At 41.4% G+C, this 27,749-nt stretch overlaps 1 protein-coding gene across 1 annotated transcript in view; it reads right to left on the minus strand.

Moving 5' to 3' along the window:
• Positions 1 to 27,749, minus strand: part of LOC128755451 (phosphofurin acidic cluster sorting protein 1) — a 48,328-nt gene that overhangs the window by 4,284 nt on the left and 16,295 nt on the right. The window contains exons 2-17 of the mRNA XM_053858961.1: positions 18,423 to 18,510; positions 17,247 to 17,336; positions 16,106 to 16,231; positions 14,063 to 14,207; positions 13,715 to 13,806; positions 11,419 to 11,496; positions 10,273 to 10,332; positions 7,733 to 7,893; positions 6,664 to 6,757; positions 5,004 to 5,087; positions 4,820 to 4,941; positions 4,525 to 4,660; positions 4,077 to 4,181; positions 3,894 to 4,000; positions 325 to 479; positions 72 to 182 (exon numbers count right to left, since the gene is read on the minus strand). Of these exons, the coding sequence (XP_053714936.1) occupies positions 72 to 182; positions 325 to 479; positions 3,894 to 4,000; positions 4,077 to 4,181; positions 4,525 to 4,660; positions 4,820 to 4,941; positions 5,004 to 5,087; positions 6,664 to 6,757; positions 7,733 to 7,893; positions 10,273 to 10,332; positions 11,419 to 11,496; positions 13,715 to 13,806; positions 14,063 to 14,207; positions 16,106 to 16,231; positions 17,247 to 17,336; positions 18,423 to 18,510 (1,754 nt within the window). The remainder of the gene's footprint in view (positions 1 to 71; positions 183 to 324; positions 480 to 3,893; positions 4,001 to 4,076; positions 4,182 to 4,524; positions 4,661 to 4,819; positions 4,942 to 5,003; positions 5,088 to 6,663; positions 6,758 to 7,732; positions 7,894 to 10,272; positions 10,333 to 11,418; positions 11,497 to 13,714; positions 13,807 to 14,062; positions 14,208 to 16,105; positions 16,232 to 17,246; positions 17,337 to 18,422; positions 18,511 to 27,749) is intronic.

The raw sequence follows: 27,749 nt of genomic DNA on the forward strand, positions 1-27,749 counted from the left end.
ATGAAGAAAATATGTCTCTGTGTGAGGCTCCACACTGTGACTGCATCTTCGTGTACATGTGTCATCGATACCTGACTGGGGCGGCTCCGAACGGCTGAACACATCTCTCCATGTGCTGTCCAGGAAGGAGGAGCAGTAGCGGTTGTCAAGAGCACCCAGGTGCTTAGCAACAGGGTGTGAGCCTGATGACGCAGAGGCAACAGATCATGTCCAGATTAGATTACCAGCGCACCCAAGCGCTCCCTAGACAGCCAGAGCCCTGAAGCTTCATTGATGTGTGAGAGGTGAAGGTTGACTACATTTGATGCCTGTCACTAAACTTACCAAGTGGGACCACCAGGAAGCGCATGTGGTTGAGCCAGTCAGATGTCTTGTTGGCCAGCTGGTTGACAAAGAACTGCAGGATGGCTCCCAGGTAACTCTGGCTGCCCACCGCAGCCACTTTAACCGCCTTGGGCATCGATGAGTTGCAGTTACAGCTGCCATGAGTGAAGGACGAGACATTCTTGTATTAGCAACATCTGTGACAGCGGACTCGGTTTTTAAAGGACGAGGAACACAGAGAAGATAGTTGTGAGTGAAGAGGATGCGCAAGGTTAGTTGAGAAGGCTGAATTGTTGCAAGAGGAAATGCCAAAAGACAAAAGGAAGTATTTCATGTCATTTATTTTCAGCCCAGTTAATCCTGCTCCGGGATAACACAGAGCTTAACATTGTTTCATCAGGAAAAGGGCAGGAAGCATCCCGGACAGGTCGGCAGTCCATCACACGACAGGCAGACGAGTCGCACACTCACACATACAGACAATACGCATCAAAATTTTTTCCTTCTTTTTTTCCTTTCACTTTTTGGTCAATACATTGAAGAGTTTCTTTCACTAGCACAAATATGTGTCTTGATGCAGAGAGGTTGTCAAACTAATATTCAGTGAATGCATGCCAAAACTTTCAATGTCTCTTGAGTCACTTGGAACCCAAAATATATATAAATGAAATTCTTCACAGAGCACCTCGTCTCATGTCATAAATGATTATTGAACAATGAATAGCTGCATCACCCAATCTAAATCTAAACATCTTTTCTTTGTTTACCCTGTTTGATATTTCCTTTCTTTTCTACCTCTTTTTCCCCTCTATTATTTTCATCTCGTAATATATATAATAATTCACTGTCTGTCAAATATATAATCATATTTACTCAACCACCTGACTTTTCCGACAACCAAACTTGAGCTACTTGTATGAAAAACCCGAAAATTAAATATTACAAAAAAAAAAGAAAGTTTTCACCGACCACTATGGTGCCGTCACAGGCGAGAGAGAGAGAAGGGCGAGCAAGCCTGACACCACACACGTCTTAGCTTCTCAGCATTGGCAACATTAGTCGGTCAAATATAAGATGTTGATGCAGCAAACATGTTGCCTCCATCAATACGCATTTAGACAATCGGACAATTAAAAGACGAGACAATCACTTGTCACAGTCATTTCATCAACAAATGTGAACTTGGAACTGTCAGTAGCTCAACGTACACACGCGCGCGCGACATGATCAAAGAGCACCAAGGAGACTACACTGCTGTTTTGCAGTCACCTTGTCTCATATTTCATCACGCTGTTCTTCACTACAATCATTAGCCGCAACTGGAATGCTAATAAGTCGGCTTCAGCCTCCGCCAGTGAAACACACTCAGTGGGCACCAAGGTTTTCCCCCGTCCGATGGGGTGTGGAGGCAGTAATGTGTTGGAGTTTCACAACAGTGAACACAAAAGCAAAGCAAATTGTACAAACATTCCTCCTTAAGGTCCGTTTAAGGAACATCTTAAAGGTCAGAGTCCTGCTGAACCGACAGTGCTGGGATTTTTCCTGCGTAGGGGGCCCCTATGCTGCTAAAGCCCTGGGGAGAACCCTGGTGACATGGGACGGGCCAAGGTTAAAGAGACCAGTTACTAGCCTAGCTGAGGACAAAACTACCCAGACTGCTCGGTGAAAACGTGATAGAAGTCTGTATTCTGGACTACAGGACGAGGGCCCGGAGGAAATACACACACAAACGTACTAAGTTCTTGCCAAGTTATATGCCAGTTTTATGAGCTTTTTCCTGAGGAAAAGTCATAAGAACAAAATAGCCTACTGACAGTGAGTTTGTTTACTGCTGCACTCACACGTTTGATCATGTTGGGTTGGTGTTGGAATGACTGGATGATGCATTCTGCATCACAGCCTCTCTGGGTTGCTAAAGAGCTTTTATACGACTGAACTTTTCCTTGTAATCTGGGCGACGGAACATTTAGAATTTTGGGATGAACTATTCACACAGTAAATTATTCAGAGCTCAGACATATTAATGTGCGGATGATTCTTTGATACAGGATAAACATTACATTAACACCTAAATTCAAAGTGTCAGACGATCCCAGCATGGAACAGGAAAGTGCACTGTAGTATATTTATTAAAGATGATGAAACATGAAACACTCACTGGACACATCATCATAATCAATCGCACCATCAAAGAGCAACATACACTACACTGCCAAAAGTATCTGCTCACCTGCCTTGACTTACATAGGAACTAAAGTCCCATCCCATTCCTGACCCATCGGGTTTACAGCTTCAATTCTTCTGGGAAAGCTGTCCACAAGGTTGAGGAGTGCGTTTATAGGAATTTTTGACCATTCTTCCAAGAGTGCATCGGTGAGGTCACACACTGATGTTGGTGGAGAAAGGTGTTCTATTGGGTTCAGGTCAGGACAGTCAAGTTCATCCACACCAGACTCTGTCATCCATGTCTTTATAGACCTTGTGCTCCAAACTGTTCCCACAAGGTTGGGAGTATGGAATGTCCAAAATGTTTTGGTATCCGGAAGCATTCAAAGTTCCTTTCAATGGAACTAAGAGGCTAAGCCCAGAACCTGGAAAACAACCCCACTCCATAATTCCTCCCCCACCAAATTTCACACTTGGCACAGTGCAGTCAGCAATGCACCGTTCTCCTCCAAACCCACACTGGTCCATCAGATTTCCATATGGAAAAGTGTGATTCATCGCTCCAGAGAAGGCATCTCCACTGCTCTATAGTCCAGTGGCGGCTGCTTTACACCACTGTATCTGGCACTTTGGAGTGCACTTGGTGATGTATGGCTTGGATGCATCCGCTCCGCCATGGAAACCCATTCCATGAAGCTCTCTCCGTACTGTACTTGGGCTAATCTGAAGGCAACGTGAAGTTTGGAGCTCTGTAGCGATTGACTGTGCAGAAAGTCAGCGACCTCTTTGCACGATGCGCCTCAGCATCCGCTGACACTCTCCGTCAGTTTATATGGCCGACCACTTTGTGGCGGAGTTGCTGTTGTTCCAAACTCTTCCATTTTCTTATAATAAACCCGACAATTGACAGTGGAATATTTAGGAGTGAGGAAATTTCACAACTGGATTTGTTGCACAGACGGTCCATTCTTTCACAAAACTAGGTCCTTGATTTGGTGCACCTGTGACCAGGCCAAGTTATCAGGACACCTGATTCTGATCATTTGGATGGGTGAGCAAATGCTTTCGGTAATAATAATGTAAGTCATACTAATGAAACTACACATCATCCTATCTATTCATTAAAAGGCATTTAAGTTGTATATTTTCACCATCTGAGGCGATCAAGCAAGCAGAAGACACAAGTGTTTATGCAGATGTTATATTTGGGTATTAACAGCCAAGAAAGACCTGATGTCTGCAGCAACTGACAAGTGAAAGGTCAACGGGAGGGAATAAATAGAGAGAATGTAAAGCTTGGGGCAGAGTGAGAAAGAAGATGAGTCACAGCACAAACCAAAAGCATGTGGCATAGACACTGTGGGTGCGTGCGTGCGTGTGTGTATGTGTTAAAAGAAACTCACAACTTCTGTATCCGAGTGAGTACAGCAGACAGTACCGCCTGGATCTCAGCCTGAGAGCACGTGCAGACCACTGGGTGTCGCTGTACCTGCAGCTGCTCCACCACATACTGCAACACAGAAGAGTCACGTCTGCTAGGACCGTATTATTTTTCCTGCTTGTCCCTAATTGACAGATAGAATTACCTGTCCCTGCCAGTCTGTGCCATTGACCAAAATGAGGCTCTCGGGCAGGGCTGAGTCTGACAGCAATATCTGGTTCAGCTGGTCGTACACTGCTTTCCTCAGGACCTACGCACAGACACACACCAACACAGAGAACAAAATCAGCCGACAGCAATTGAGTTACTCTTCAGGTGACTCACCAGGACATACATTATTCATTTCTGCGCTCCAGGCGACTTAGATTAGGAAGGATGCGTCTGTTTGTATGCACGTGTGTGTGTGTGTGTGTGTGAGACAGACAACAAAGACATCTTTTTTTAAACATTAATCCCCCTGTGGAACGTTGCAACAAGCTGATTACTCTCTGTTTGCCAAGACAAAGCGGCACCACAGCTTACAATATCGGCGGAAAGAATGAACATACGTTCATCAAAATGCTAAATCATGATGTACTGGTTGGCACGGTTACCGGTGTGCTGTGTCCAAGCTCGGGGGATCTCTCCGAGTCAGAGCTGTTGGTCCGTTCACTCAGGGGTTTGGACAGTTGCCTCTCCTTCATGGGGGTGCTGCTCCTCTTCTGTCGCGGCGTGTGACTGCCATCTAACCTGGAGGCAGGAACTTACTCTCAGCTAGAGACAAAAGGTTTTCAGCCGTGGTCACATGATATTACCACTGATCAGAGCGAGAACAACAGTGAATACAAGTGTAGAAGTATGTTTTAATTGTATTTACGACATTCCCGAATGTCTAACAAGTGGTTATACCTAGGAGACGGCATCGGCTGTGCGTCGCTTTTACTGCTTTTCATGGGAGTTCTGGGTTTCTCAGCCACCGACACGGTTATGCAGGGTCCCACCTCAGCAAACAGCTCCTGATCTGTCAACTCCTGAACACAGTATTTACAGCATTGACCTCAATGATAACCTTCATCCAGCAACAAACTCCTACCAAGGTGTCCGTTTCAGACAAGGGCTCGTCCAGGTTGCGGCTGCGCGAAGGTTTCATCTTCTCCAGCGTTGGCTGCTCTCCATGCTGGACAGAAAAAAAGCTTTTCAGGGATCTCTTTTATGTTGATGTCAGTGTAGACCATGTTAAATATAGATACATTCATATGATGGTTGAAGACGGAACTGCAGCAGATGGTGACTGAACACACCAAAGAGAGACTGTGTAAAAGGTCTTTTGGCAACATCTTAGTCAAAAAATAATATAAAAATCCAGATACTTCTGCAAGATTTGTAATTATAGAAGCCCTGGTACCAAAAGGGATTCCAGCATTTTATCACCGTTAATGGAGCTAAATACTAAGCAGTAATCGTCTTGGTTTCTTTGTAGCTATTATTTTAATCCTCCTTATCCAATACTTTCAAATGAGAATGAGATACAGCTATCAATTTATCATCATATTCTTTACCACATATAATTCTTCAGCTCAGGCATGACAAACATCAGGTCCGCAAACCACAGTTGGATTATACTATAACTGTGAATGGCCCATGACATTATTGCATCATTTCTAGGGATGCTCCGATCAGGATTTTTGTTGCCGATCACAGATACCAATACCCATCACATGGATTGACAATGAATTTGTAACCCATGTAATTTGTAATAAAAATGATGAGACCTTCAGTGTACGTGATGTTTTTGCCACCAAAATAGAAAAATCCTGAATGCAGCAATTATTCTGTCAAAAGGACAACTGAAATGCATTTAATTTGATGTGAGACGTCGCAGGCGAAACTCTAGAGACTGTGGAATGTCTGTGAAATATTGACATACTGTAGCGGGACTCTGAGACAGAGAGCATTGCATTTATGAAAGTTTCCACTCCGGATGTTTACAAAAGTTTCAGATACAGGTGGCTAACGAACGCTGCACCTGACTGCGGTCGTTTCCCGCGTGAACAACACATGAGAAAGGCTGCTCATCTAGCTTTATGAAATTAATAATTATTTCTTATCATTCCGAATGTCACGCACGGACTGGCGGTGCTTCCCTGCACAGCATTTTCCCGTGCATGTGCTGCAGGATGCCAACTTTACATGACAGATTGAAAGAAGCTCCACAGCAGACATGCCACTGCTTAGTGAGCATCGACTAGTGAGGAGCAGTGGCGTCACAATGGGCGGGGCTTGATCAGAGCGCCGGCTGTCGCATGTGATCGGTTGTTGTGATCGGCAATGACAGGTAGTGATCAGCATTCACCGATCATGCTGAAATCGGCTGATCACAATCGGTGACCGATCGATTGGAGCATCCCTAATCATTTCATTACGTATATTATATTATCAGTTTCAGTTGGTTTCATTAATGCTTATCCTGTTTGAATTGTTTTGGCTCCCTTTTGCAAAAAGAAAAACACATGCAAACTTGTAGGTCGGTCTTCAGTACTGGACAATCCTTTCAACGAAATATCTGCTATTTCTATCATGACAACAGAGCCTCACAATTAAAATCTTAAAGTCACTGGCTGAATGTGAAGTCATCAGCTATAATCGCAAGAAACAACTAAAAAATAAACAGACCCCAGTGTTTGATCTCAGGGTTATACGTTTCAACAGAAAGGAAACTGGGATTTTGCAGCAATGGCTTTATGCGTACTCACAGGGCTGAAAGTGTCTCGGCCTAAACTGCCTTTACTGTTGAGACTGCCGATCTCCGTCTGTGAGCTGGACTGCGACATTCCCTCAAAGAACGGCCTGTGACACACAACATGAAATGATGAATAATGAAAACGATGAATTTCAGAAATTAGCAGTATGCAAAAACAGAAATAGATTTGGAATGGCATTTCACAACACATGAATTAGTTATTGTCATGCATCACTAACTGTGTGCTAATAAAAAAAAAAAAAAACATCCTGCTTATTATACAGAGGTTCCTCAGGTCGACTTGCTAACATTTCCTTTACCTTTTGGAAAAAAATGCAGTTGTTTTTGATAAATACCTGGTCAGGTTCGTCTTTGTGTTGTGTTATTTAGAGTTGGCTCCACGTTTACTGTGACACAGTGAGTTTGCGGGAGTGTGTTGTATTTGCATTCTCGTGTGAGAATAATCTGGGAGCCTTTCTGTGGTTGTGCGACAAAAATAGCACTGCCAGTGCATGCACAAAAGGAAAAACCCTGCCATGGAATTAGTTCTTCTGGTCCAACTCAACACTGTATGTTTTCTAACTTTAGTTCAGCTGTTTAATGGACACTACCTCGGGAGCCAATTCAGTAGAAATGGAGGTACAGATCCGTGACCAATGATTTGCTTGTAGCCAAAAAAACTGAAAAGTTCCAAAACTCATAAAAGGTTTGACTAACACCCTTATTTTACACAGTTACCCTGTCAGTCCATACGTCAAATGCAGGTATGTGCGTGAGTCCACATGCGTTTCTCTGTCTGGGCATCTTTTGCCGAACTTGTAGGTACCAAGTCTTAACAAGCGAGAGCACATTTTGCCATGTGAGGGCATTTTGGCCTGTCCTCACAAGGTTTAGAGGATTAAAACATCAGTAAATGTAGTTTATTATAATTGGGTGCAAGTTAGATTCAGAGTCCTGGTTAAGGTTAGCCATGTGTTTTGGATGATTAAAGGTGAGAGGCTGGGGAAAGCATTATGTCAATGTGAGGTCCTCACAAGAACAGCAAAACAAACATACGTGGGTGTGTGCATGGGTGCTGGTACCTGAGTTTAGGTTTGGGCGTGCTCAGGATGCTGTCAGTCTCCTCCATTTCAGGCCCACTGTCACTGGGGTTGTACATCTCCAGGCTGTCATAGAGTTCGTCCAAGTCTTCCTCCACCTCCTGGATCTGCTCCCGCGACACATGCTCCAAACCGAAACCCACCTTTAAGCAAGACACCAAGGGAATATGAGATCCAAGCTGTGAAACGTTTCATTCAACCTATGTCAGAGACGTATTGAAAACTAGGGATGCACTGAAATTACACATCTTACATGGTGCTTTTCATTGTTCTTTCTCAATACCAGAGACCTCTTCACTGTATCCAGATAATCACAGCACACAGGTCACTATTTTGCTTGCGTCATCACAACATCTGGTTTTAGCCATGTTGTTTTGGTGGTAAAAGTTTGGGTTTTATACAGTTTTCATCCCCAACTGAAAACTATATTTAACTATCTCAGTAAACTAAGAACATTGCTTATAAAGTTATACAGCATGTAGGGAACATAATACAGATTTTATTAATAATACTTTAGATCCTTTTTTCCTCTAAGCTAATTGGGTCAATGGGGAAATCAAATAAAATGTGAAACAACAAAATTAACAAGACGATTTATCTGGCAAAAAGAATTGGGCAAAAACAGACAATGGAACATGACTAAATTATTTAGGAAACTGGTTAAGGGTAAGAATCCGGTTGTAGAATGGAGTTTTATTACATGGTATTGTGCATTTAAAAAGTCTTTTTGTCACAGAGAATATAGAACACCTATTGTAGCACAATTATTATTACTATTATTAGTAGTACCTGTATAGTCGTAGTAGAAGCAGCCATAGTAGAATGCAACAGTAGCAGTGATAGTAGTAGAATCAGAATAGCTTGAAACATCGGACAGGATGATGTGAAGTTAAAATTGAAATTCACCAAACACTCCAGGAAAATTTCACTCAATACACAACAGAATTGTATAAAGTAAGAATAGTCAGTCAGGTCTAAGAGTTCAGTGTGGCTCAGCACAGCAGTTGACCTCCATCATGTGAGCAGTCTCTTCCTCCTACAGAGAGATCAATCGCAGTGATGGGCTGTAAATGTTTATGACACAGATGGGGGCCGTCATTACTTGCCATCATGCTTTCCTGCAGTGCATAATCATCTTGGACTTTGAGCCTGATGAATCAGGACTGGAGTAAGATGTCACCAAAGAAGTGGCAGGGGAGCTCCAACTCTCTGCTCTGATTGGCTGCACTGTGGTCAGCAACACCCACCACAAAATAGGCCTGTACATCAGACCTCAGTGTCTTCTTTGTTTCTTATGCTTCAATTAATTATTCATGCTGGGTTCCAGCATCTGGGGTCAATAAGCAAGTATGGTGGGGTAGTAGATGTTTTGCTCATCATCCTTAGGGCAGGAAACGGACCGTGATGTCATCAAAATCTGACCATTTTTATTGGGATCTTATTGTTGATACAACTTAAGTCCGACTGGGATACAGTCTCCAGTTCAGTGCCACAGTAACAACAGAGAAATGTCAGAATAAAAAACGTATTTTTCACTTGATACACGCAACATGCAGCATGATAAAAACGGTTTATAAATAGCTCCTCTGACTTCTGGCCTTTCTAACATTGTTACTGTGCCCTATTTCCTTCTCTGCTTGTGCTGAACAGAAGAAATGATGTGTTTGGGGTCCAGCTGGGGCAATATGAAACGCCTTGTGAATCCACTGAGACAAGGCGCAGCAGAGACTGTTCAGTGATGATGATGGTGGTGTAAATGGCCACGTTAATCAGAATGACTGTGCATCTGCTGCAACCCCGTAACACAGAGTTCATTGGGCTTCATTTGGGGGAAAAAATGAAAATCGATTACCTGAGTAAAATATGAGACAACTTAGTACAAATTTTAGCAGTTGAACTCAATTAAATATAATAAAGTAGAAGTTGATCTTTTTTCATAGAATTAAGATACACGTTTTCAATAAAAGGTGCATGCCTTATTAAGTGTCCCACTCATTTGGGCCATGATAGTTGATATGGTGAAACAAAATCATACGAAGCCGTAGCGGCTTTATAAACCTAAAACATTGCGAGAGAAACCCAGGAAACCTGGAGCTGCTAGACAGTCATGATTCAATTGAATCTGATCTGCTTCCATTTTTTGTCATGTGCTCTCCTGAGCTAATTTGAAGTTCTCTTTGAAGCTAATTTTGAAATTAAAACTCTTACCCAGCTATTTACGAGTGTGAAGAGGACAAAAATTCTCCGACTGCGCAAGTTGAGACGCAAACAGAACGTTTAGAATGTGACAGTGGATGGAGGCGAGGACTAACATCGCAGTAGATTTCACACGTTTCCGTTTCATTTCCATCTAAAAGACTGTTGAGTATTTTCAGAGCCAGCTGTATCTTTGTTGCTCTGCCACGTCGCACCCACACACACACACACACCACTATTTTAAAAGCTGCACAAGACAAAACACAATTCTGCAACTTTGAAGTAAATATTTCATCGAACAGAACCTCTCAGGAAGCATGGCCTACCTCATCAGTGACTTTAAACCTCTTGAGCAAGGCGACAAACTTCTGCTTGATGTTGGGTTGCTGGGGAGACAGGAAAGTGACACCGTGACGTTCTGAGCTGATTGACGATCATATTGTGTGCGTCTGCGTGGCAAGATGAAGACAGATGGGAAAAGCGTGTTCACGCCCTGATGGCTCTGAACAACAGCCTTAATAGAAACGGAACACTTTCTGTCGATCACACCAGGGAAGTGAGCTCTGCGTAATGACTACTGTGGTGAGGCTGCAGTCACACCGCACAATAGAATGTCAATTACTGAAATAATTATGACAATTACGCTCAACCAAGTGCTTTTAATATACCAATAAAGGTACAACAAATGTCTTATACAGCAGCTGCAGTGGTCACGTGATTGTCTAGTTTATGTCCGTCAGCAAAATAACTTGAAAAGGTAAGAACTGAGAACAAAGAACTGGTGATTAAAGCCGGATGTGTTACAGATTACCATCACAAATCTCATCCATATTCCATAACTATTCTAAGGTCAAAAAGAGAAGCTTGGTAGCAATCTGCAGAGCACTTCCAACCTTTTTTCACATTATTTTCAAAAGAATATATTTTGGTTTGAGTTCAGATCAATAAATTGCTTCCTCACATTCACTCAAATACTCACTACTTGCTTTCATGCCAGACATACAACTTCACTTGGTCATGCAGCAATTCATCTTTGAAAAGTTTTATTTAACAACATAGATCATTGTCACATCGTCTTATGGCCACTTTTGCACTGAGTCAAGTGAAAGAAGTCAAAATCACGTCACAGAGCATGTGATTTATAGAACAAGTCAGCAGGTGACGTGCTTGCTCGGCGGTTGGCAGCGCTGACAGCTTCACAGAGATCTCAACAGGTCTTCATTAGTAACCCACTGAGACGAACACCTGCTGCGCTCACACAAACACACACAGATTTGTGAGTGTGATATTTCCATCCTGGCAGATAACATGACATTGACTTCTATTCATGTTCTGTGAGTGTAAAGAAGTTGGAGCAGGCAGGCATTTATATCTGTGGCACATTGCATTAAATACTTTTTTATGAGGGCAAGCTGCTCCTGTTTCAGGGACATAACTAGGAGGAGATCAATGGAGGACGATGTGTTTCTTACCCTGGTAATGGCTGCATTCGAGGGAAGCTTACGTCTCGGCTTCTTCTTCCTCACCTCATCCTCTTCATCATACAAGTACTGCAGTACAAAGACAGTGACTGTGATATTAGCAAGCAGCACTTGACTGTCATCTGATGAGATTTTATTGAAAAAAAAAAGCGCAATCCAGCGTCATGTATGTGTATTTCAACCTTCTGCATTCTCCATAATATTTAACAAGGTACATATAACATCAAAACATAAATATTTTTCAGGTCACACAAACATTGCAATCAACTATGAAAACCAGAAGAGGATAGAAGATGACATAAAAACAAAATGAGAAAAAATGTTGTGTGTGCATCACAGGGCTGCAACTATTTTGATCGTCGACTAGCCACACACTAGTCAACTGGCATATCTTACATGCTAGTTGATGAACAAAGTTATATTGAAACTGCATTTGAATTCCTTTAATTCATATTCCTTTCAAGAAATATGTTTGACATATGTTACTCTGGTCACCTCTTACTCTGTCTTTAAGTCCATTGAAAAACGTTCCTGCATTTTTGATGTGATGGTCCCCTGTGTCAAGACATTTGTCCTAGTACTGTGCTAACTTTTTTTATTTCTACAGGGTGACTGTTCAATAGAAGACAATCCCCTTTTGGTTTGCCCTTTAAAAATTAGTATATACCTGACCAAGGGGTCAGACATGATTCTTACGTTATTAGAAGAATCAATTTTTCAATCGATTTGTAACCAATGAATGGATGGTTCTCACCAGGAATTTTTCGTACCATAGGCAGTCACACCCTCACTCCAGTGAAACCACAAAGAAAACAGATAGGCAGAGCATACTGTGCTACATTAACACAGCTAACTGACTTACAATGAGCTTACACTGTCATTTTGTGTCATACTTGACTACATATCAACAATAACAGACTTCTTGTTTACCCGACATCTTTTTGTTGTAAATTATTTGTTACATTTCGAGTCTAAGAGTTGTGACTTCACCATAGCGGGAAAGAGGAATTTATGCTTCTGTTGTAGGTAAATTATTCTCTCAGCCAGATTTTCTTGAGGAGGGCATATCTGGCATAACGGCCGCCAACTATTGCATGAGGACACATCCATTTACAGTCAAAAAATGGCAGAACCCATCAGTTGCTACACACCGTTGATGTTTGGGGTGTAACGGATACACAAAAACGCAAATACGTCATTTGGAAGTTTGATGACAGCGTGTTGCTTATGTCATGACATCACTGGAAAAGTCACTGGTGCATGTAACAAATATAAAATAATGAAAATATTATTTTTTCGTAGTTTTTACATTTTGTCTAGTGTATATCCTAAACTGTATTTAATCTTCACACATTTTTTACTTTTTTGCCACTAGAGCACTTGAATGAACATATAACATGTCGAAAATAGTTTAGCACAATGACTCTGTATAGAGATGTCTCTAGGAAAGTAGACAGTAGTGAACAAATTTTATTTACATTTTTGTGTATTGTATATATTATACTCCAGACATTAACAGCGAGTTGCAACAGATGGATTCTGCCATTTTTTGACTACGAATGAAAAAAATAATTTAATCTGACATGAGACGTGAAATGCCTTGTAGGCCTGCCTGAGAAAATTGGAGTAGCCGAAAAAAATAATTTACTGGCACTGTCCATCGCCACCATTTCACATCTCCTACCTCTTCTACAGTCTGATCCACCCATCTCTCCTTTCAAACACCTCAATCGGGAAAGCAAAAGGGCTCTGTCTTATCTCTCCACACTGTCTGCTCGCTCCTTTCACCTTCTGCTCCAATCTCGTGCACCACTGGGTGCCGATTACTCTCACATCCCGGAGTGCAGCCACCCGCTCTCTCGCTCAGAAGAGTGGGTGGCACGATGAAAAGACACAAACTGATGTGAACACGCAGTCTGCGAGCAAACTAGTGATAGATGAACTTCACCCAGTTGTCCTCTCATCTGTAAACTTTCTATTACCACGAACAAAAACACAATCTTCGTCAAAGTGTGAACTGAAACCATTCTGATTTTGAAATGTACAATAAAGATGACAAACTCTTCTACATTCTTCGATGGCGTTTGCCAAAATCTGTTGGGCCTATTTGGCAGTCGGACAGACCATCTGTCTGTCATCACTGCCTTCTGTCACTGCTGAATATAAACTGGTAAGATGGGATCACATGACGCACTGCTCTTCAAGACATATTCTAGTCATCATTTGTTACCCAGAGACACTCTCTTATCTCTCTCTCATCTCAACAGTAAATCCTGTCTCAGCATACCTGTCCATGGATGGGGTCATCGCTGCCCTCTTGCTCTGAAGAGTAGCTTTCCTCTTCTTCTTCAGAGTAGTTGTCGATGTCTGGGGACCGATCTAATGAAAAAAAGCAGCTGGTTTTACAACAAATGAAAGAATACCATCAAAAAAAATAATGTGCAATACCGAAACTAGATTTGAAAAAATGATTGACCGTTAAGAAAGCACCACTTAATTGAAAATAGACCAAGAGAAAGGGACACAGCAATTCAGATACGAACTACCCAGCAGCATGCAAACCATAATACACTCCACAAATGTTGATGAATAATCTTGTCTGACTGCTAAATCTCAGTACAGATCTTTCCCTCACCAGACATCTTGGCTTTAGGTCCCTCGTGGTCGATGGGCTGGCTGGACAGAGAGTACACTCTGATCTCAGCCACAGGCACAGAGGCGTCCTTCAGCTGGCTGTGGAGCCCGAGAACCTGCGCCCCCTCACTGGGGTGCTGCATCACCTGAGGGGCACACAGTCAAGAGCTCTTCATCACATTCACATCAACGCCACCATCTTGGTCCAGTCATATTTTGATACACACAACTGTGCAGGCGCTCATAATGCTCCAGCTCAATACTTCTATCAGTAATCAATCACACCTCATGATGATGAGCTGGACTGTTCTCAATCACTTTAAAAATGCAGGAGTGAAACTGATGGCGGCTCGATGAGCCCAAGTACCTGCACAGATTTGCGAATAGGAGCGAGACGTGAGGAGATTTGGAAAGAAGAGGACAATGGATTGAACGTATGATTTACAGACCATTTATTGTGACTGTAGTAGAAGATCCTTGCCAAAGATCGAAATCTGCGTTTGATTTTGAAGTGCACTTGCCTGATTGAGTGTGGAGGAAGGTCACTTTCACTTTCAATAAAATAATGATGGAGCACATGGAGACTGGACAACACAAGGACATGATGGTGGTCGAGGGCGATGTCAAGCCCAGCACCACCTCCAGAATCGAGCGTCACGGTTAAGAAAATGAGCTTCTATCTAGCAGTTGTGGACTGTCTAGTTCAGGCTAGTGTGTATGTGCCGTTCACTCAAATGGACATCTCTGGAAAAATTTCAACAGCACAATAAATTGTACCCGTTGCTATTTATGACACTTATTTGTTTCAGGTGGAGCTCTTCAGCAGGTTAGCTACAGGGTTTTCCCAGTCATGATGCCTGAAGGAGATCATTTTAATAACTTAAAACTGCTTGGTGTATTCAAGTCCAGTGTATGCAAAAATGAATACACTTAACAAGCAAACTGGGAGTGCCTATTTATTGCTTACAAAATCACAATGAATCCATTTTCCAAGGGTTAATAAACAAAAAAGCACACGGGAACAGCAGGAAAATCTAATCTAACCATAACATCTTATACAAGTAAACAAGTGGACATCACTCCAACCATTCACTGGAATGATAGTCAAGTTGGTCATGTAATTCCCCATTTATTGTTTGTTTGAAGCATTGGGCCTGGCTTGCATTAAAGAAACTCAGTGACTGAGGTAGCAACTGGAAACTTGACGTCAAATTCCAAAGGAACTTTGTGCAGCAGCTTCACACAGGCAGCCAAAGGCTCTAATTATTTTCTACAGTCTTTGCTGCAGACAATAGGCATGATATTAACTTAATCCTTCTTCTCCTGGAGCGGCGATATCCTCTCCCTTAGAGAGGACTATGGCCTCTCAGTCACATAAGTTCATGACCAACATCCCATGGTGTAGAGGTTCAACTCATGAACCAGAAGAGATCTTATTTTTTCTTCTTTTTTTAACAACCTCTGTACTTATAATTACAGTTCTGTGTCTACTGATCTTGAAATTCTGGAGTTTCACAGTGCTGCAGGTAGTGCAGGTCCAAAACCAACACGACTGACATCACATCAGTCAAACTTGCAGATGACTGTGCAGATAAAGAGAGCTGCATCATTTAAAAAAGCCACAAGCGCTTGCATTGAAATACCACACAAATGTACCGTTTACCCTCGGCAACACCATGTGAATTTCGTATCCTTCCACCCACCAAAAAGAAGTGATGTCTTTTTAAATGACGTTCCTCTCTGGTAGCTGCTGCCGTGACATCATTTTCCTTGATGGACTAAAAAATGTTACTTTTGTTTATTTAATTGTCAATTCTTTAGTGTAATTTGCTGTGATGATATTTGTGTTTCAGTTTTAGTTAATGGCCAAATTTTAGCAATCAGAAAGGGACTCAACTATGGGTTGGATGACACTACAGACACTACAGTACATTGCAGCACAGAGAATAGCCAACATATATTATGTATTCATTCCCAAAATGTGACAGCAGTGAGCAGTAAGGCATGAGGTTTGATTCTTTTTTCTGTGGTAGTATGACCTCACCTCCGCCATGTTGATGAGTCCTAAAGCCAGTGTTTTGTAGCCCAGGATTGTGCGGTTCTTGTACCGTTTTCTCCTCTGCAGCATGATCTGAAGCTTGTTGGCATCCCTCTTCAGAAAGTGAGGGTACTGTGGATACAAAGACGCACAAACGCACGCAAACATTTGAAAAGATATGCCAACACAGAGTTGTCTTCAGAAACAAATTATTAGTATTACTGCTACTGGGTGTTTTCAATTACAATGTTGTTAAAAATACACCATGTTTGGGCATCTTTCACCCAAATCTACAGTCATTTATGAGTAGGAAGCAATGCAAACATTGACGCTATGGTTTTAAATCACCTGAATATAAGACATTGTATGTACACAAATGAAAAATACTTTCAAAACTGTTATGCTTTGACCAAATTCAACTTCTTCTTCTTCTTCACCATTGAATTATTTTGAGTGAGATCAGTATTGCCCTTTAAACTAAGTGCAACTGTTCAGTAAATTCACCCTCCGTCTACAATAAATACTTATCAACTTCAGCATTTGCAATGGAGACGGGATAAATGTGTCTGTGAAATACAGGTGCCCAATGATGTTGCACGACTGTGAAATGTCCTTGTTTATTTTTGAGAACAGTAATAAATAAATAAAACCTGGCGAAGCTGACAGAGCAGAAGCCTTTTCCTCCCTGGTGTGGTGTCCATAATCCCACCCCTCCAACAATCTTTGGCAGCCTGCTTGCATGAAACTTACTGGTCCATCTTACATCTCCTAAGTTAGTCAAATGTGAGGACACTGCTCAATGTTCCTATTTATCTGTCAATCTGAAGTGACTGCAGCGACGATGGAGTCATAAAACCACTGAGCCGCAGAGTCTTCTCTGCAGCAGAATTCTCGCCACTGTACTAAGTTTAATTCATAATGTCTGGGTGAATGCACTGGACAGGACCCAAAGAGTGTGTCCCGGATAGTCTATAACAAAATTTAGAAGCATGGTTGGGGTAAAGAATGTGATCTATGATGGAGTGAGAATGACTGAATTATATCAAGTGTCTAGTTCTGAGAGCAGGAGGCGTGGAAGTCCCGCATTTCTGTTCGCTTGGAGAAGTTTGTGAATGTTGGTTGGGAAAAGTCTTGCTGACGCATTTACCTGCAGGGAAAAGGTGAGCTGTAGGTCGGTCTCCGTCAGACCGGCTGATGACAGAAGAATTTCATTGGAGCGCAAGATCCGCTTGGAGCCCTGAGGAAACAAGGGGATGAGGAGGGGGAAGAAACAGTGCAATAATCTAATATCATTAGAATAAAGCAGCAAAACGTGCTGATTGCATGACTATTATAGGAATATAATGAGCCAGTCTGTGTGAAGACTGGAAACAATGAGCTTTCATCAGCCACATGCGGGGAGATAAGTGAGGGAGAAAGAAGCAGGCGAACAACAGACGGTATTTGAGTATTGTCAGGATGAATACATAGACAATGAAAAGGCTGAAAACAGTAGAGCAGTGTACTTTATACATTTTTAGGATAGTTTAATCAATCACACAAAGTGATGAGGAAGTGGAGCAAATATGGAAGCATTTACATTTCAAATGGGGTTGTGTTTATTTCCTAATTCTGTAAGAGGTTGACTTGATAAGTAAACAAAAGACTAAATGAAATACATCCAAAAATACAGTTCAATATTACACAGCTATGTCATTTAAACAGTGGTATTAACTAAGAAGTTACAATAGCAAAAACAACAAAGATGATCTGTAATTGTTAAAGTCATAACGCAAGTGCACTGTGGTGAAAAGCCATAGATATAGATACTGTACATGAGGCAAAAGCAGGGTGGGGCAATTCAATTTCCACATTATACACTGCGAGCGTTGTGCGGGGCCGTCAAGCCAAACGGCAGATGGAATGAAAAAGTGTAAAATTGAACTTGGATTTATTTCCTAAATATGATAAAACAAGGAGGGAAAATAAAGTTACACTATGACAATACATCCTTCAAATATGCCATTTGACAATATATTACTTCATTTTATGGACGTTTTCTTTGTAGATTCTCTATAAAAATCATATGGATTTGTTAAGCACTGAATATCTAGACAAAACATGAAGGCACTCCATCACAAGGTATTTTTTCCTCCAATATATGTTTTGAATGCATGTTATGGTACAGGATATGTCACTTATTAAAATAATATTTTACTATAACAATTCAATATGAAAAACAAGACACCAAAAGGGGTAAAGAAAGAGCTAGAAAGACCATTTTAGTATTCAAATAGAAATGGATGACGAAAAAAAGCTACAGTGAGTACAACGAGTCTTATACCTGCAGTTTGACAGCGATGACCACAGAGGTGAGGTCTTTGTCCAGCTCCTTCAGCATGATCAGCTTCTTCAGAGTCAGGTTGAACAGTCTGCAGAAGACAGAACACTGATGTTAATCTGTTTTGGAGCCAGTGTCGTGACCTGAAATGGAGGTCAATCTCTACCACATCTGAAGGGAATGCAGAGTAAACAACTCACAAAACAGAGAAAAAAAATCTTGACGCATCAGAAATTTCGCAAAGTATATGATGAATGAAAACGCAAATAGAGAAGAGGAAGGTCCATTGATGGCTACCAGCTGGGGGCAGACCGCAGCTAGGCACAAATCTAGCGATCTCTAATATTTGCAGACCGCTGCATGATGCTGTGTCAAGATGAAACATTGCTCAAAAGTATCAAGTGCCTCCGGAGTACAAAGAAAGGCGTCACACTGGGATCTGACAGAGTCAATTCTGTACAGCCTGGGGTCAACCCGCTCAATAATTCATCAATAATCCTTTAGAAGAAGACATAAACTACTAAAATAGACATGGTGCTGAATGGAGACCAGCGGAGGGAAAGAGTAAGAACAATAGAAACAGCACACAAAGATCAGGTACTGTGGGTGGGTAAAAAATGTACCCAACAAATTGAAAAGGAGAAGGATTGCAATGATGATAGAGGAAGAAGATGAAACTGTGATATGAAGACAGGGATGATTACAGAGAGAAAAGAAGGGCGAGATGTGATATGAAGCAGTGGAGTGGAAATTGAAAAAGACGTTCAGAGAGAGGACAGATGTGACGCTGACAGAAAGAATTCAGCAGGAAAATGATCGGCTGAGTCTGAACAAAGTAAAAAGTGTGTCGTCAGGCAGTATTGTGATAAGAACTTTTAAACATAAAGCAGAGAGACAAAAATAAACTTTAAAGTTGAATCTTGATCTTGTTTTTTATCGTTTACTTGGGAGTAGGGATGTAAGAAAATATCAATCCACTCAAATATCGCAATACTAGATTATGCGATATTGTATTCATATTTTTGCTGCAGTATCACAATACTTGATTGTGTGATATTGTCTTGTCTATATTGATATTTAATACATACAGTAGATACTTGGACATGCTGCTGGAAAGTTATTTAGTTGATTAACGGAGTGATTCATTCCTCTGTAGGACTGCGAACTTTAACTGAAAGTCTAACTGGACTAATGTCAATCATGATAAACAAGATATTGTACTTCACTATCTGACAATGTATTGTTGAACTGACTGTTTCGCAATGCATCGTATCACCACTCCTGTATCGGGATACGTATTGTGCAGCAAGATACCAGCCAACACACAGCCCTATTGGAGCCCAAGTTAAATGATTCCCAGGCAACTCTTAGTAGAAAAACGGACCACATATAATACTCAATTTAATTCAGTGGGAACAGGACAAGGACTACAAATAGGTTTGTTTACTCTGGGTGGAGTCGAGTGAAATCTTAGCTGCCTATAAGGTCATTTGAGAAGATGTTTTCTTAAACAAAACAACAACTTTAAGTGCTCGATCCTCAGCCTCAGCTGGCGAGAAAAGGCACAAGTCCGCTCAAAGCACTGAGAGCCAGTTCTCCATTTGGAGTCATTCTGAATATGATCAAAGCGGCCTTGGAAACACCGATCCCAGGAATCAAACGCAAATCAATGTCTGCTCTGATAGAAGGGGGCAGCTAAGTGCAGTTAGCTCTCACACCTGCTGGATCAGAGTATTAAGCATGATGAAGAGGTGAGGCGCCTTGAGTCAAAGTTTGATTCCAGCTACCAGATGCAACGTGTTGTATACATGTAAACTGTGGTACAGGGAAGAATAGTTAGGCACAGCAACTGAGGTACAAAGACACTTTAATAGAACTGTTAATGGTGAGATGTTGGGTTAGTTTGAGAGAGCGATGACAAATTATCAATGTTCAGACAAGAGTGCTGAGGTACCAGTTAAAAAGGTGGCAATTCTTGATACACCGCATTGACCAAAAATGAGCAGCACCCGGGGAAGTCACAAAAAAAGCATGTGCTTAGCTTAAATTTCCCCTGAGGTATAATTACAGCAAATTGCCAAGCAGTTCTTCAGTGTAAGATGCAGGTACCAAGGAGATCGGCGCCACAATCATGCTTGTACAGAGAAGAAAATACACAATAAAACAGCCAGGTTTAATACATAAAATGAGTCCCCTGCAGAGAAAAACAGCAGAAAACCTACAGCCACTCATGCTGTGTGGTGTGTTTGTGTGAGCCCTGTTAGTACAAGGCACTCACACAGGGCAAAGGCTAGAACAGCAAAAAAAACAAACACTACTTGCAGTTTGTCGCTCCTGTTCAGCAAAACACTGTGGTCAAGCAGAGCAAAAGACATGACAAGGAATAATTATAGAAAAACAACATCGGTTTTACTGCGTGGAGAACTGCAGTCGCAGGCAGGAATAATTATAAACCTGTTTGCACAGATTGAAGCCATATAATTATACGAGCTGAGGTTTAAATAAAAACACATACACACACACAAATATGAGCAGAACAACAAACCAATTTGTATTTGGAAAATTAAATGTTTTATAAAAATTGAAATCGAAAACACTCTGAATGCAAGATATTGCTTTTGATCGTGAATTGAGAAGCATTTATGGTTCATGGATTTCACATGTCACTTGAATGAATCAGATGTTGGTCAGAATGATGTATTGGTCATGTATAATGTGCCCCCCCCCAAAAAAAAGCAATAATAATAACAATAATTGAAAATGATTTGCAAATGACAACATTGTCAAAATAAATCACAATTCAATTTCTTCCTCAAAATCGCTCTCCTTCACACGTTCTGGACTTGCTCGAGACTAGCCAGGCGAAGACATTGCTGGTTTCACTTTCATTTGTCTTACTTTTGGCTCGGCACACAATACCGCTGAGGCGTACAGCTGCTGCCCCGCCCACACATACTCACTGTTTGACGGGATGTGATGTCATGCCTAAGCCTTGAGATCAGTTATTCTGATCGCGATACTCAAAATAAATTTGTAAAGACCTGGAGGCCTTTCTTGTCTGAGAAAACTGAGGTCACACAAAACTCATAACCTGACCTCCTTCTGTTATCTAAAGTAATTAGCCCATTGTCTTATCTCATGACTCTTTGAGTCCAGTAATGCTTGACATCCAGCCGTAGTTTGGCGTGTAGTTATGTATTCATAAACTGCTTTCTCTATTTCAATAATGGTCTCTTGAAAAAATTCTTAGTCCGGTAGACAGACTGAGGGTAGGAAGGGAAGTGCTACTATTATCATTATTAATATTATTATTATTGTTATTGTTATTGTTATTATTGGCTTTGTTATTGTTCCTTCTTTCAATTTTTTCTATCATGGCAATCAATATACTTCTTGTTCGGTCCTCCATAAAACATGCATTTGTTATATATGTCATACATGTTTGTTACAAATTTCTTTGTCTAAAATCAATAAAAGATTTAGAAATTTAAGTTCTCATAGGACAGAATGGTTTTATGGCAAGTGATCAAACCTGGGCTATGAAGGGAATTTCTTTAATGTCAGCACAACGCGGCTGCAAGTCACACTTAGTCATTAATAGCAGGCCAACTGTACCAAGGTCAGTGTACATGCAGCACAGAGGGTCAAGAAGACCGACCTTCAAAATCAAAGGTCAAAATGGATCACGGATGACCATGTGACCAAACAGAATCTTCCGTTGCAGTTCACTATGACATCTGGAGTGCTGGAGTCCTTCGTACCAGTATTCCTGTTAAATCTTATCAAACATAATTCTACCACTCGCCAGGTGATGAAGTTGACATGCCTGTTCAAAATCCAAAAATCGTTTCTTTCAGGCTGCCGCTCTTCCCAGTCACAGGTGGGAGACAAGAAGCGTTCAAGCTCCTCTTGTAGGAATGCATGTAAGCACTGAGATCATTCATTAGACTCTCCACAGTTCATCGTGCAATGTTTGCCTTTAACAGCTCACCTCTGAATAAATAAATGATGCACATTAAGCTGACAAGAGTTTTCTCAGCCTTTGCTTGTGGTTCATTTATTTGTTTGTTTGTTTAGAGAAGAAGTGACGGGTCGATCAAAAAGGGAGGGAGTGGATGGCGAGTGGCTCAATAATGTCTGTAGGAAGAGTAACCTCTGACATTCAGAAAAGGTCAGTCTCTGGAGAGACGACAACTCATCCGTCACAAGTGACACACACAGCACCAGACAGGTTCATACAAGACAGGACACAAAATTACTATTGTAAACAGCAGTTCAATGCAAGAGACCAGATATGCAGCCAACCAAAGAACATCAATAGACAGAATAATGAATTAATACTTTAAATGAGATTTTTTTTTAAATGGGACATCACAAGGAGGCCTTCCTTTAAGAATATATGTTATTGAATTAAATTAAAAGCTACATGTCAGATAAGATAAGATAAGACTTTATTAATCATACAAAGAAGAAACTCAACCTTGGTTGACGGATCAGCTCTTAAAGCATAGTCTACATCTCAGTCTATTCTGGGTCTCTTTCATACCAGACCTCTCTTAAATCAATTTATTTATTTGACCCCAAGAAGTTCTGCATGTTTGATCATCCTTTACTATACCTTTCACAGCCTGATCTAATACATGACTCACTCAATAATGACTGTCTCTCTGTAGACAGTTTGGCACAGAGCAACAGTTATTGAGCCTATTAAGACAAACTTTATCATCCCAACATTACATCATTGGTCATGGACAGCTGATGCTGTGGATAAATTGCCCACAAATGGGTTTCAAGGGGCGGAGCAGAAGCCAGGACCAATCTTGTTGTGATCCATGCTGGAGGACAGAGATCATAAGTCTGCACCACATCCCCGTGAGTTGACTTATACATCTTGACATCTTAATTTTGTTTTAGAATTACTTGCGTCATTGCTTGACAGGGCTAAAATGCGGCCTTGTGTTTGTGTTTGCTGCAGAGGAATCAGTGTCGGCGAGGATTCTCACTAACAGAGAAGGCGGGTATGACTTTAAGGGAAGGTGCCTACTGTTTCCTTGACAACAGTTCATCATGAGGTGTGACCTTGCCGTGTCATTCCACCCAGACAGCATGTCAAGCGCACAGCTAGACCCCCACCTGTGTTGGTTCAATAATCTGTGATCGAGCTTAACCTCAACAAATGGCTTTAATATACTTCCTTAAGCCAAAGCACGCTTAGCAACCCGACCTGTGTCGTCCCTAAAAAACACCCATCTCCTCTGTTAAAACAGACTTACCATTGCAGTAATTGTGATCAATGACTGCTTTGGTTGCTGACAGAAATGGGTGCTACCTTTTTCTGCTTTCCTCCAAAACTCATTAGCATCCCATCACATTGATTAGGCTGCTCCCAGTCAAGCAGTACCCATCCTCGATTCACAGAAACGAAGCAGCGTTGGCTCAGAATAGAAAAAATAGATAGCTACTAAAAGCTACTATTCAGAGATCTCATGACAGGTGGCTACCTTAAACCCTTAAAATAGTTTTGTTTTGTGCATCATTTAAGTATAGCACTTAAAAAGGTTGGAGGGTGTCCCAAACCCTCTAGTGGCCTACTTCATCACCTCCAGAATAGCAAAGTCCTTCTCTGTGGTTCATCTCCAGTGTGCTGGAAGAGGTTGCTTCAGATGCAATGCATCAACCCATCTGAATCATCCTCATCACCCAATTCCCACTACCCACAACTAACCTCCTCAAGCCATTCAATACGGATTGAAATGTATCTGAAAGAAGAAAACAGCTCATCAACTGGACTGGGCCTGAGAATGTTCCACAGTCACTACGGGGGTGACAAAAAGTGGAATATTTCTCGATAGTTTTCAGTAGTAGAGACTTCAGGAATGTTGGAAATATTTCATTTTGGAAACATTCCTTTGAAATTATGAGAATTTATGTGAATGAATGGAATATATTGTATCCAATATAAATGTAAAGCTAAGTCAAACATCCATATAAAATATGATTGTTGAACAGTTTTTCTATTACTTGTTTGATGGACGAACCAAAACAGGAATGTTTGGATTCAACATGACCCGTTTTCCTACCCTAAAATTCTCCACAAAGTCCCACTGAAAATGTCAAATGAAAAAATGTCGCCTTCCAAATGTCCTATTGATCACAGAAATTTCAAACAATCCTCAGTATTTTTGCATCAAAGAATTGTCCACAACATTGCAACACTAACAGTTGTCCTTATGACTGAAAAGTTCAATTAAGTTCCCTATTAACTGCAAACCTGCACTTTCAGAAATTCATATTGCTTTCTTGAAAATTCCCAGAAATTTGCAACCCTAGTCACAACATCTGGATGGATTTCAATTTCTTCCAATGTTGCATAACTGCCATCCTGCAAAAACTGTTCCACAGTTCCTTGCAGAGGCTGCGGCTGACAAGAATTCTAAAATGTAACCCAGTTTTTGGTACCGGATTTCCTCCAGAGGACAACAAGATGACGGTTCAGTCAGGAGTACAGCATCTGATGTTTAGCTGTGCCGTTACCTGCCAAGAAGGCAGAATGAGTCATAAAGCTAGTCTACACTATTGAAGCCAGTGCCCTGTGAAGCAATGGGGATGGGGAGGACGCAACAGTCACAGAAATTGTCTTGAAATCATCCGGGAGCAGAACTTTAGAAGAGCATGTTCTAGTGTATATATCCACGATCCCTAAGGCTAGCACGAGATCAGTTTGCTGGTCACATCGCCGTGCTTTCATCGTGCTACAGATGATTCACCAATGACAAACAGCAGTGATGTCATTGAAACACGAGGGTTGACAATATAATTTTGTTCTTTCCACATAATTGCAGAGGGAGCTCTTGACTTCTAGAATGAACAACACTGCCACAACATCAACATACATCACATCAGAAGATGCAAACGAATATTTGCAATAATGACACAAGAACAACAGGGAAGACCACTGACATAAGTAGTTGACCTCATCAATGACGTTTCAGAAGGGCATTGTTTAACAAATAACACTAACTTTGCGTGTCATTTCCGGTGAAGTAATAATACAGACCAGATCAAATTCCTAAGACCAGTTGAAAAATTGCGAGAATATGCACTCTGCACATTGGGACTTTAATGAGGTTTTAAGTTGAGGTACAAAAGCAAGAAGGTGGAGTGAGACAAAAAAGGCATTGACACAGTCATGTCCTCCTGATGGCTAAAGCTAAGAAGCTCTGTCTTCTTAAACATGGTCGGTTCATCAAGTTCAGCAAGACAGTCATTCTACATTTTTTTTTTGAAAGATCCTGAGCATTCTGGAAAAGTCAAGTGGTAGACCCAAAAAATGACACCTGTGATGACTCGGAGGATCTGATCGGCTGTCTGTCAAGACACAGGATGGTCCTCGACTCTCCTGGTGCCGACTGCAGCACAATAACCATCAGACAGCATTTGCAGGAAAAGGGTTTCAAAAACACAAAACAAAAACAAAGACCTCCTCTCCTTCAACACCACGAAACAACCCGTTTAGACTTTGCCAGGGAGCATCAAACATGGGACATGGAAAGGTGGAAAAAATGTTTTCTTTTCTGATGAGACAAAATGTAACCTTGACGGTCCAGATGGCTTCCAACATTTCTGGCATGACAAGGAGATCCCACCTGAGATTTTTTCTACCCTGCACAGTGGAGGGGTTCCACCATGATATGGGGTGCTTTTTCATTCAGTGGAACACTGGAGCTACAGGTGGTGGAGCGACGCCAAACAGCCGCTGGTTACGTTCAGCTGTTGCAGCGGGCGTCCCTCAATACTGAGGGCCCGCGTCTGTGCGGTAACAGTTGGGTTTTTCAACAGGACAATGCTGCAGTTCAAAATATTCGCTTGACCAAGGACTTCTTTAGGGTGAATAACATCACTCTTTTGGATCATCCCACATGTTCCCCTGATTTAAATTCCATAGAGAACATTTGGGGATGGATGGCAAGGGAAGTTTATAAAAATGGCCATCAGTTCCAGACAGTTGTTTCCCTTCATGAAGGCTTCTTCACCACTTGGAGGAATGTTCCCAATAGCCTCCTAGAAACACTAGAATGGTGGAGCTACACATTACCAAGTCCTACTGAGAATTTTTTTTTGTTCTGGTTTGGAGAGTTTTTTGTAATTTTTTGAGCAATGGTCGTAAACTTTTGATCAGCTGATAAACAGCCAATTTCAGTTTACTTGTTGTTTTAAAAAAATACATTTTCAAAGTGCTTTTTGTCTCACTCCCCCTTCTTGCTTTTACATATTGTAGCTGTAGTTATACATTTAGGTTTTTGGTTAGCGCAGCTGATGTAGTACTGCTGTTTTACTTATCGTGTCTACATTCAAATCATCTAATCTGATGCTCATGTCTGTCGCTCAAAATAAATACTTTAAAATACACCTCTTGTGACGTTTTTCCATTCTTGAGCGTTTAAAAAGCAGGCCAGTAATAGATCAAAAACTAGAAAGTGAGTCAGAACAAATGAGCCATCAATAGACTGCCATCTTTCCAAATTTAGTAGCAAAGCTTTTCTCGTTTTTTTCCTCTAATCTGGGGTTGTATGTTTGGCCATTTTAAAAAGGGGTGCATGATAGCAGCAGACACCAGTGTATATCCTCAGAAAGACTACACTTTAAATGAAACAGTCAATTTGCTGTTCCTCTTTTCAACAGAGGAAGTATGACACAGCAAGATGCCTATAAGAACCAAGCACAAGTTTCCTGGGTACATCTTAGGCAAATCACGATCATCATTTTTGCAACACTCTTCATCCTTCCAGCATGAGAGTCTCCCCTCCTGCCCACTTCATTCCTTTGAAGCTATCTTTTAAACTCATCCTTAGGCAATCCTAAATCCTCCATCTGTGCTGACTGGTAGTGCTTCTGCTTCATTCCATCCTCAGACCCTGGTTTGGGTTTTCCTCCCCCTCAACAGCATGACGGACAATGATTATAAACTTAATTCAAAACTCCATCAACACACAAGAAGAAGAGACTCCAGCAGACATGTCAACATTACTGTGATTCAAAGACCCATCTGAGGTTTTCATCTCCCCCTCAGAGGCAAAGAATGTGACCCATGAAAACCGTCATTCCACCCAACCCTGACACACATGCATCCACACAAGCATGTAACATGCCCTGCTTCCTCCAAGGTCTTGGCGATAGCAGTGACTGCACAGTCATGCGATTACTACGATTACCATGCAGACAACGATCACCAGCGTCACACAGACCGTCCGACACGAGAATAGGATTACGTAATTTTGTTGTAATCTCATCTTCTGTTCCATTATAAAATTTACATTTTTCCGTGAATTG

Source organism: Synchiropus splendidus, chromosome 3 (genome assembly GCF_027744825.2).
Source record: "Synchiropus splendidus isolate RoL2022-P1 chromosome 3, RoL_Sspl_1.0, whole genome shotgun sequence".
Classification (NCBI taxonomy): domain Eukaryota; kingdom Metazoa; phylum Chordata; class Actinopteri; order Syngnathiformes; family Callionymidae; genus Synchiropus; species Synchiropus splendidus.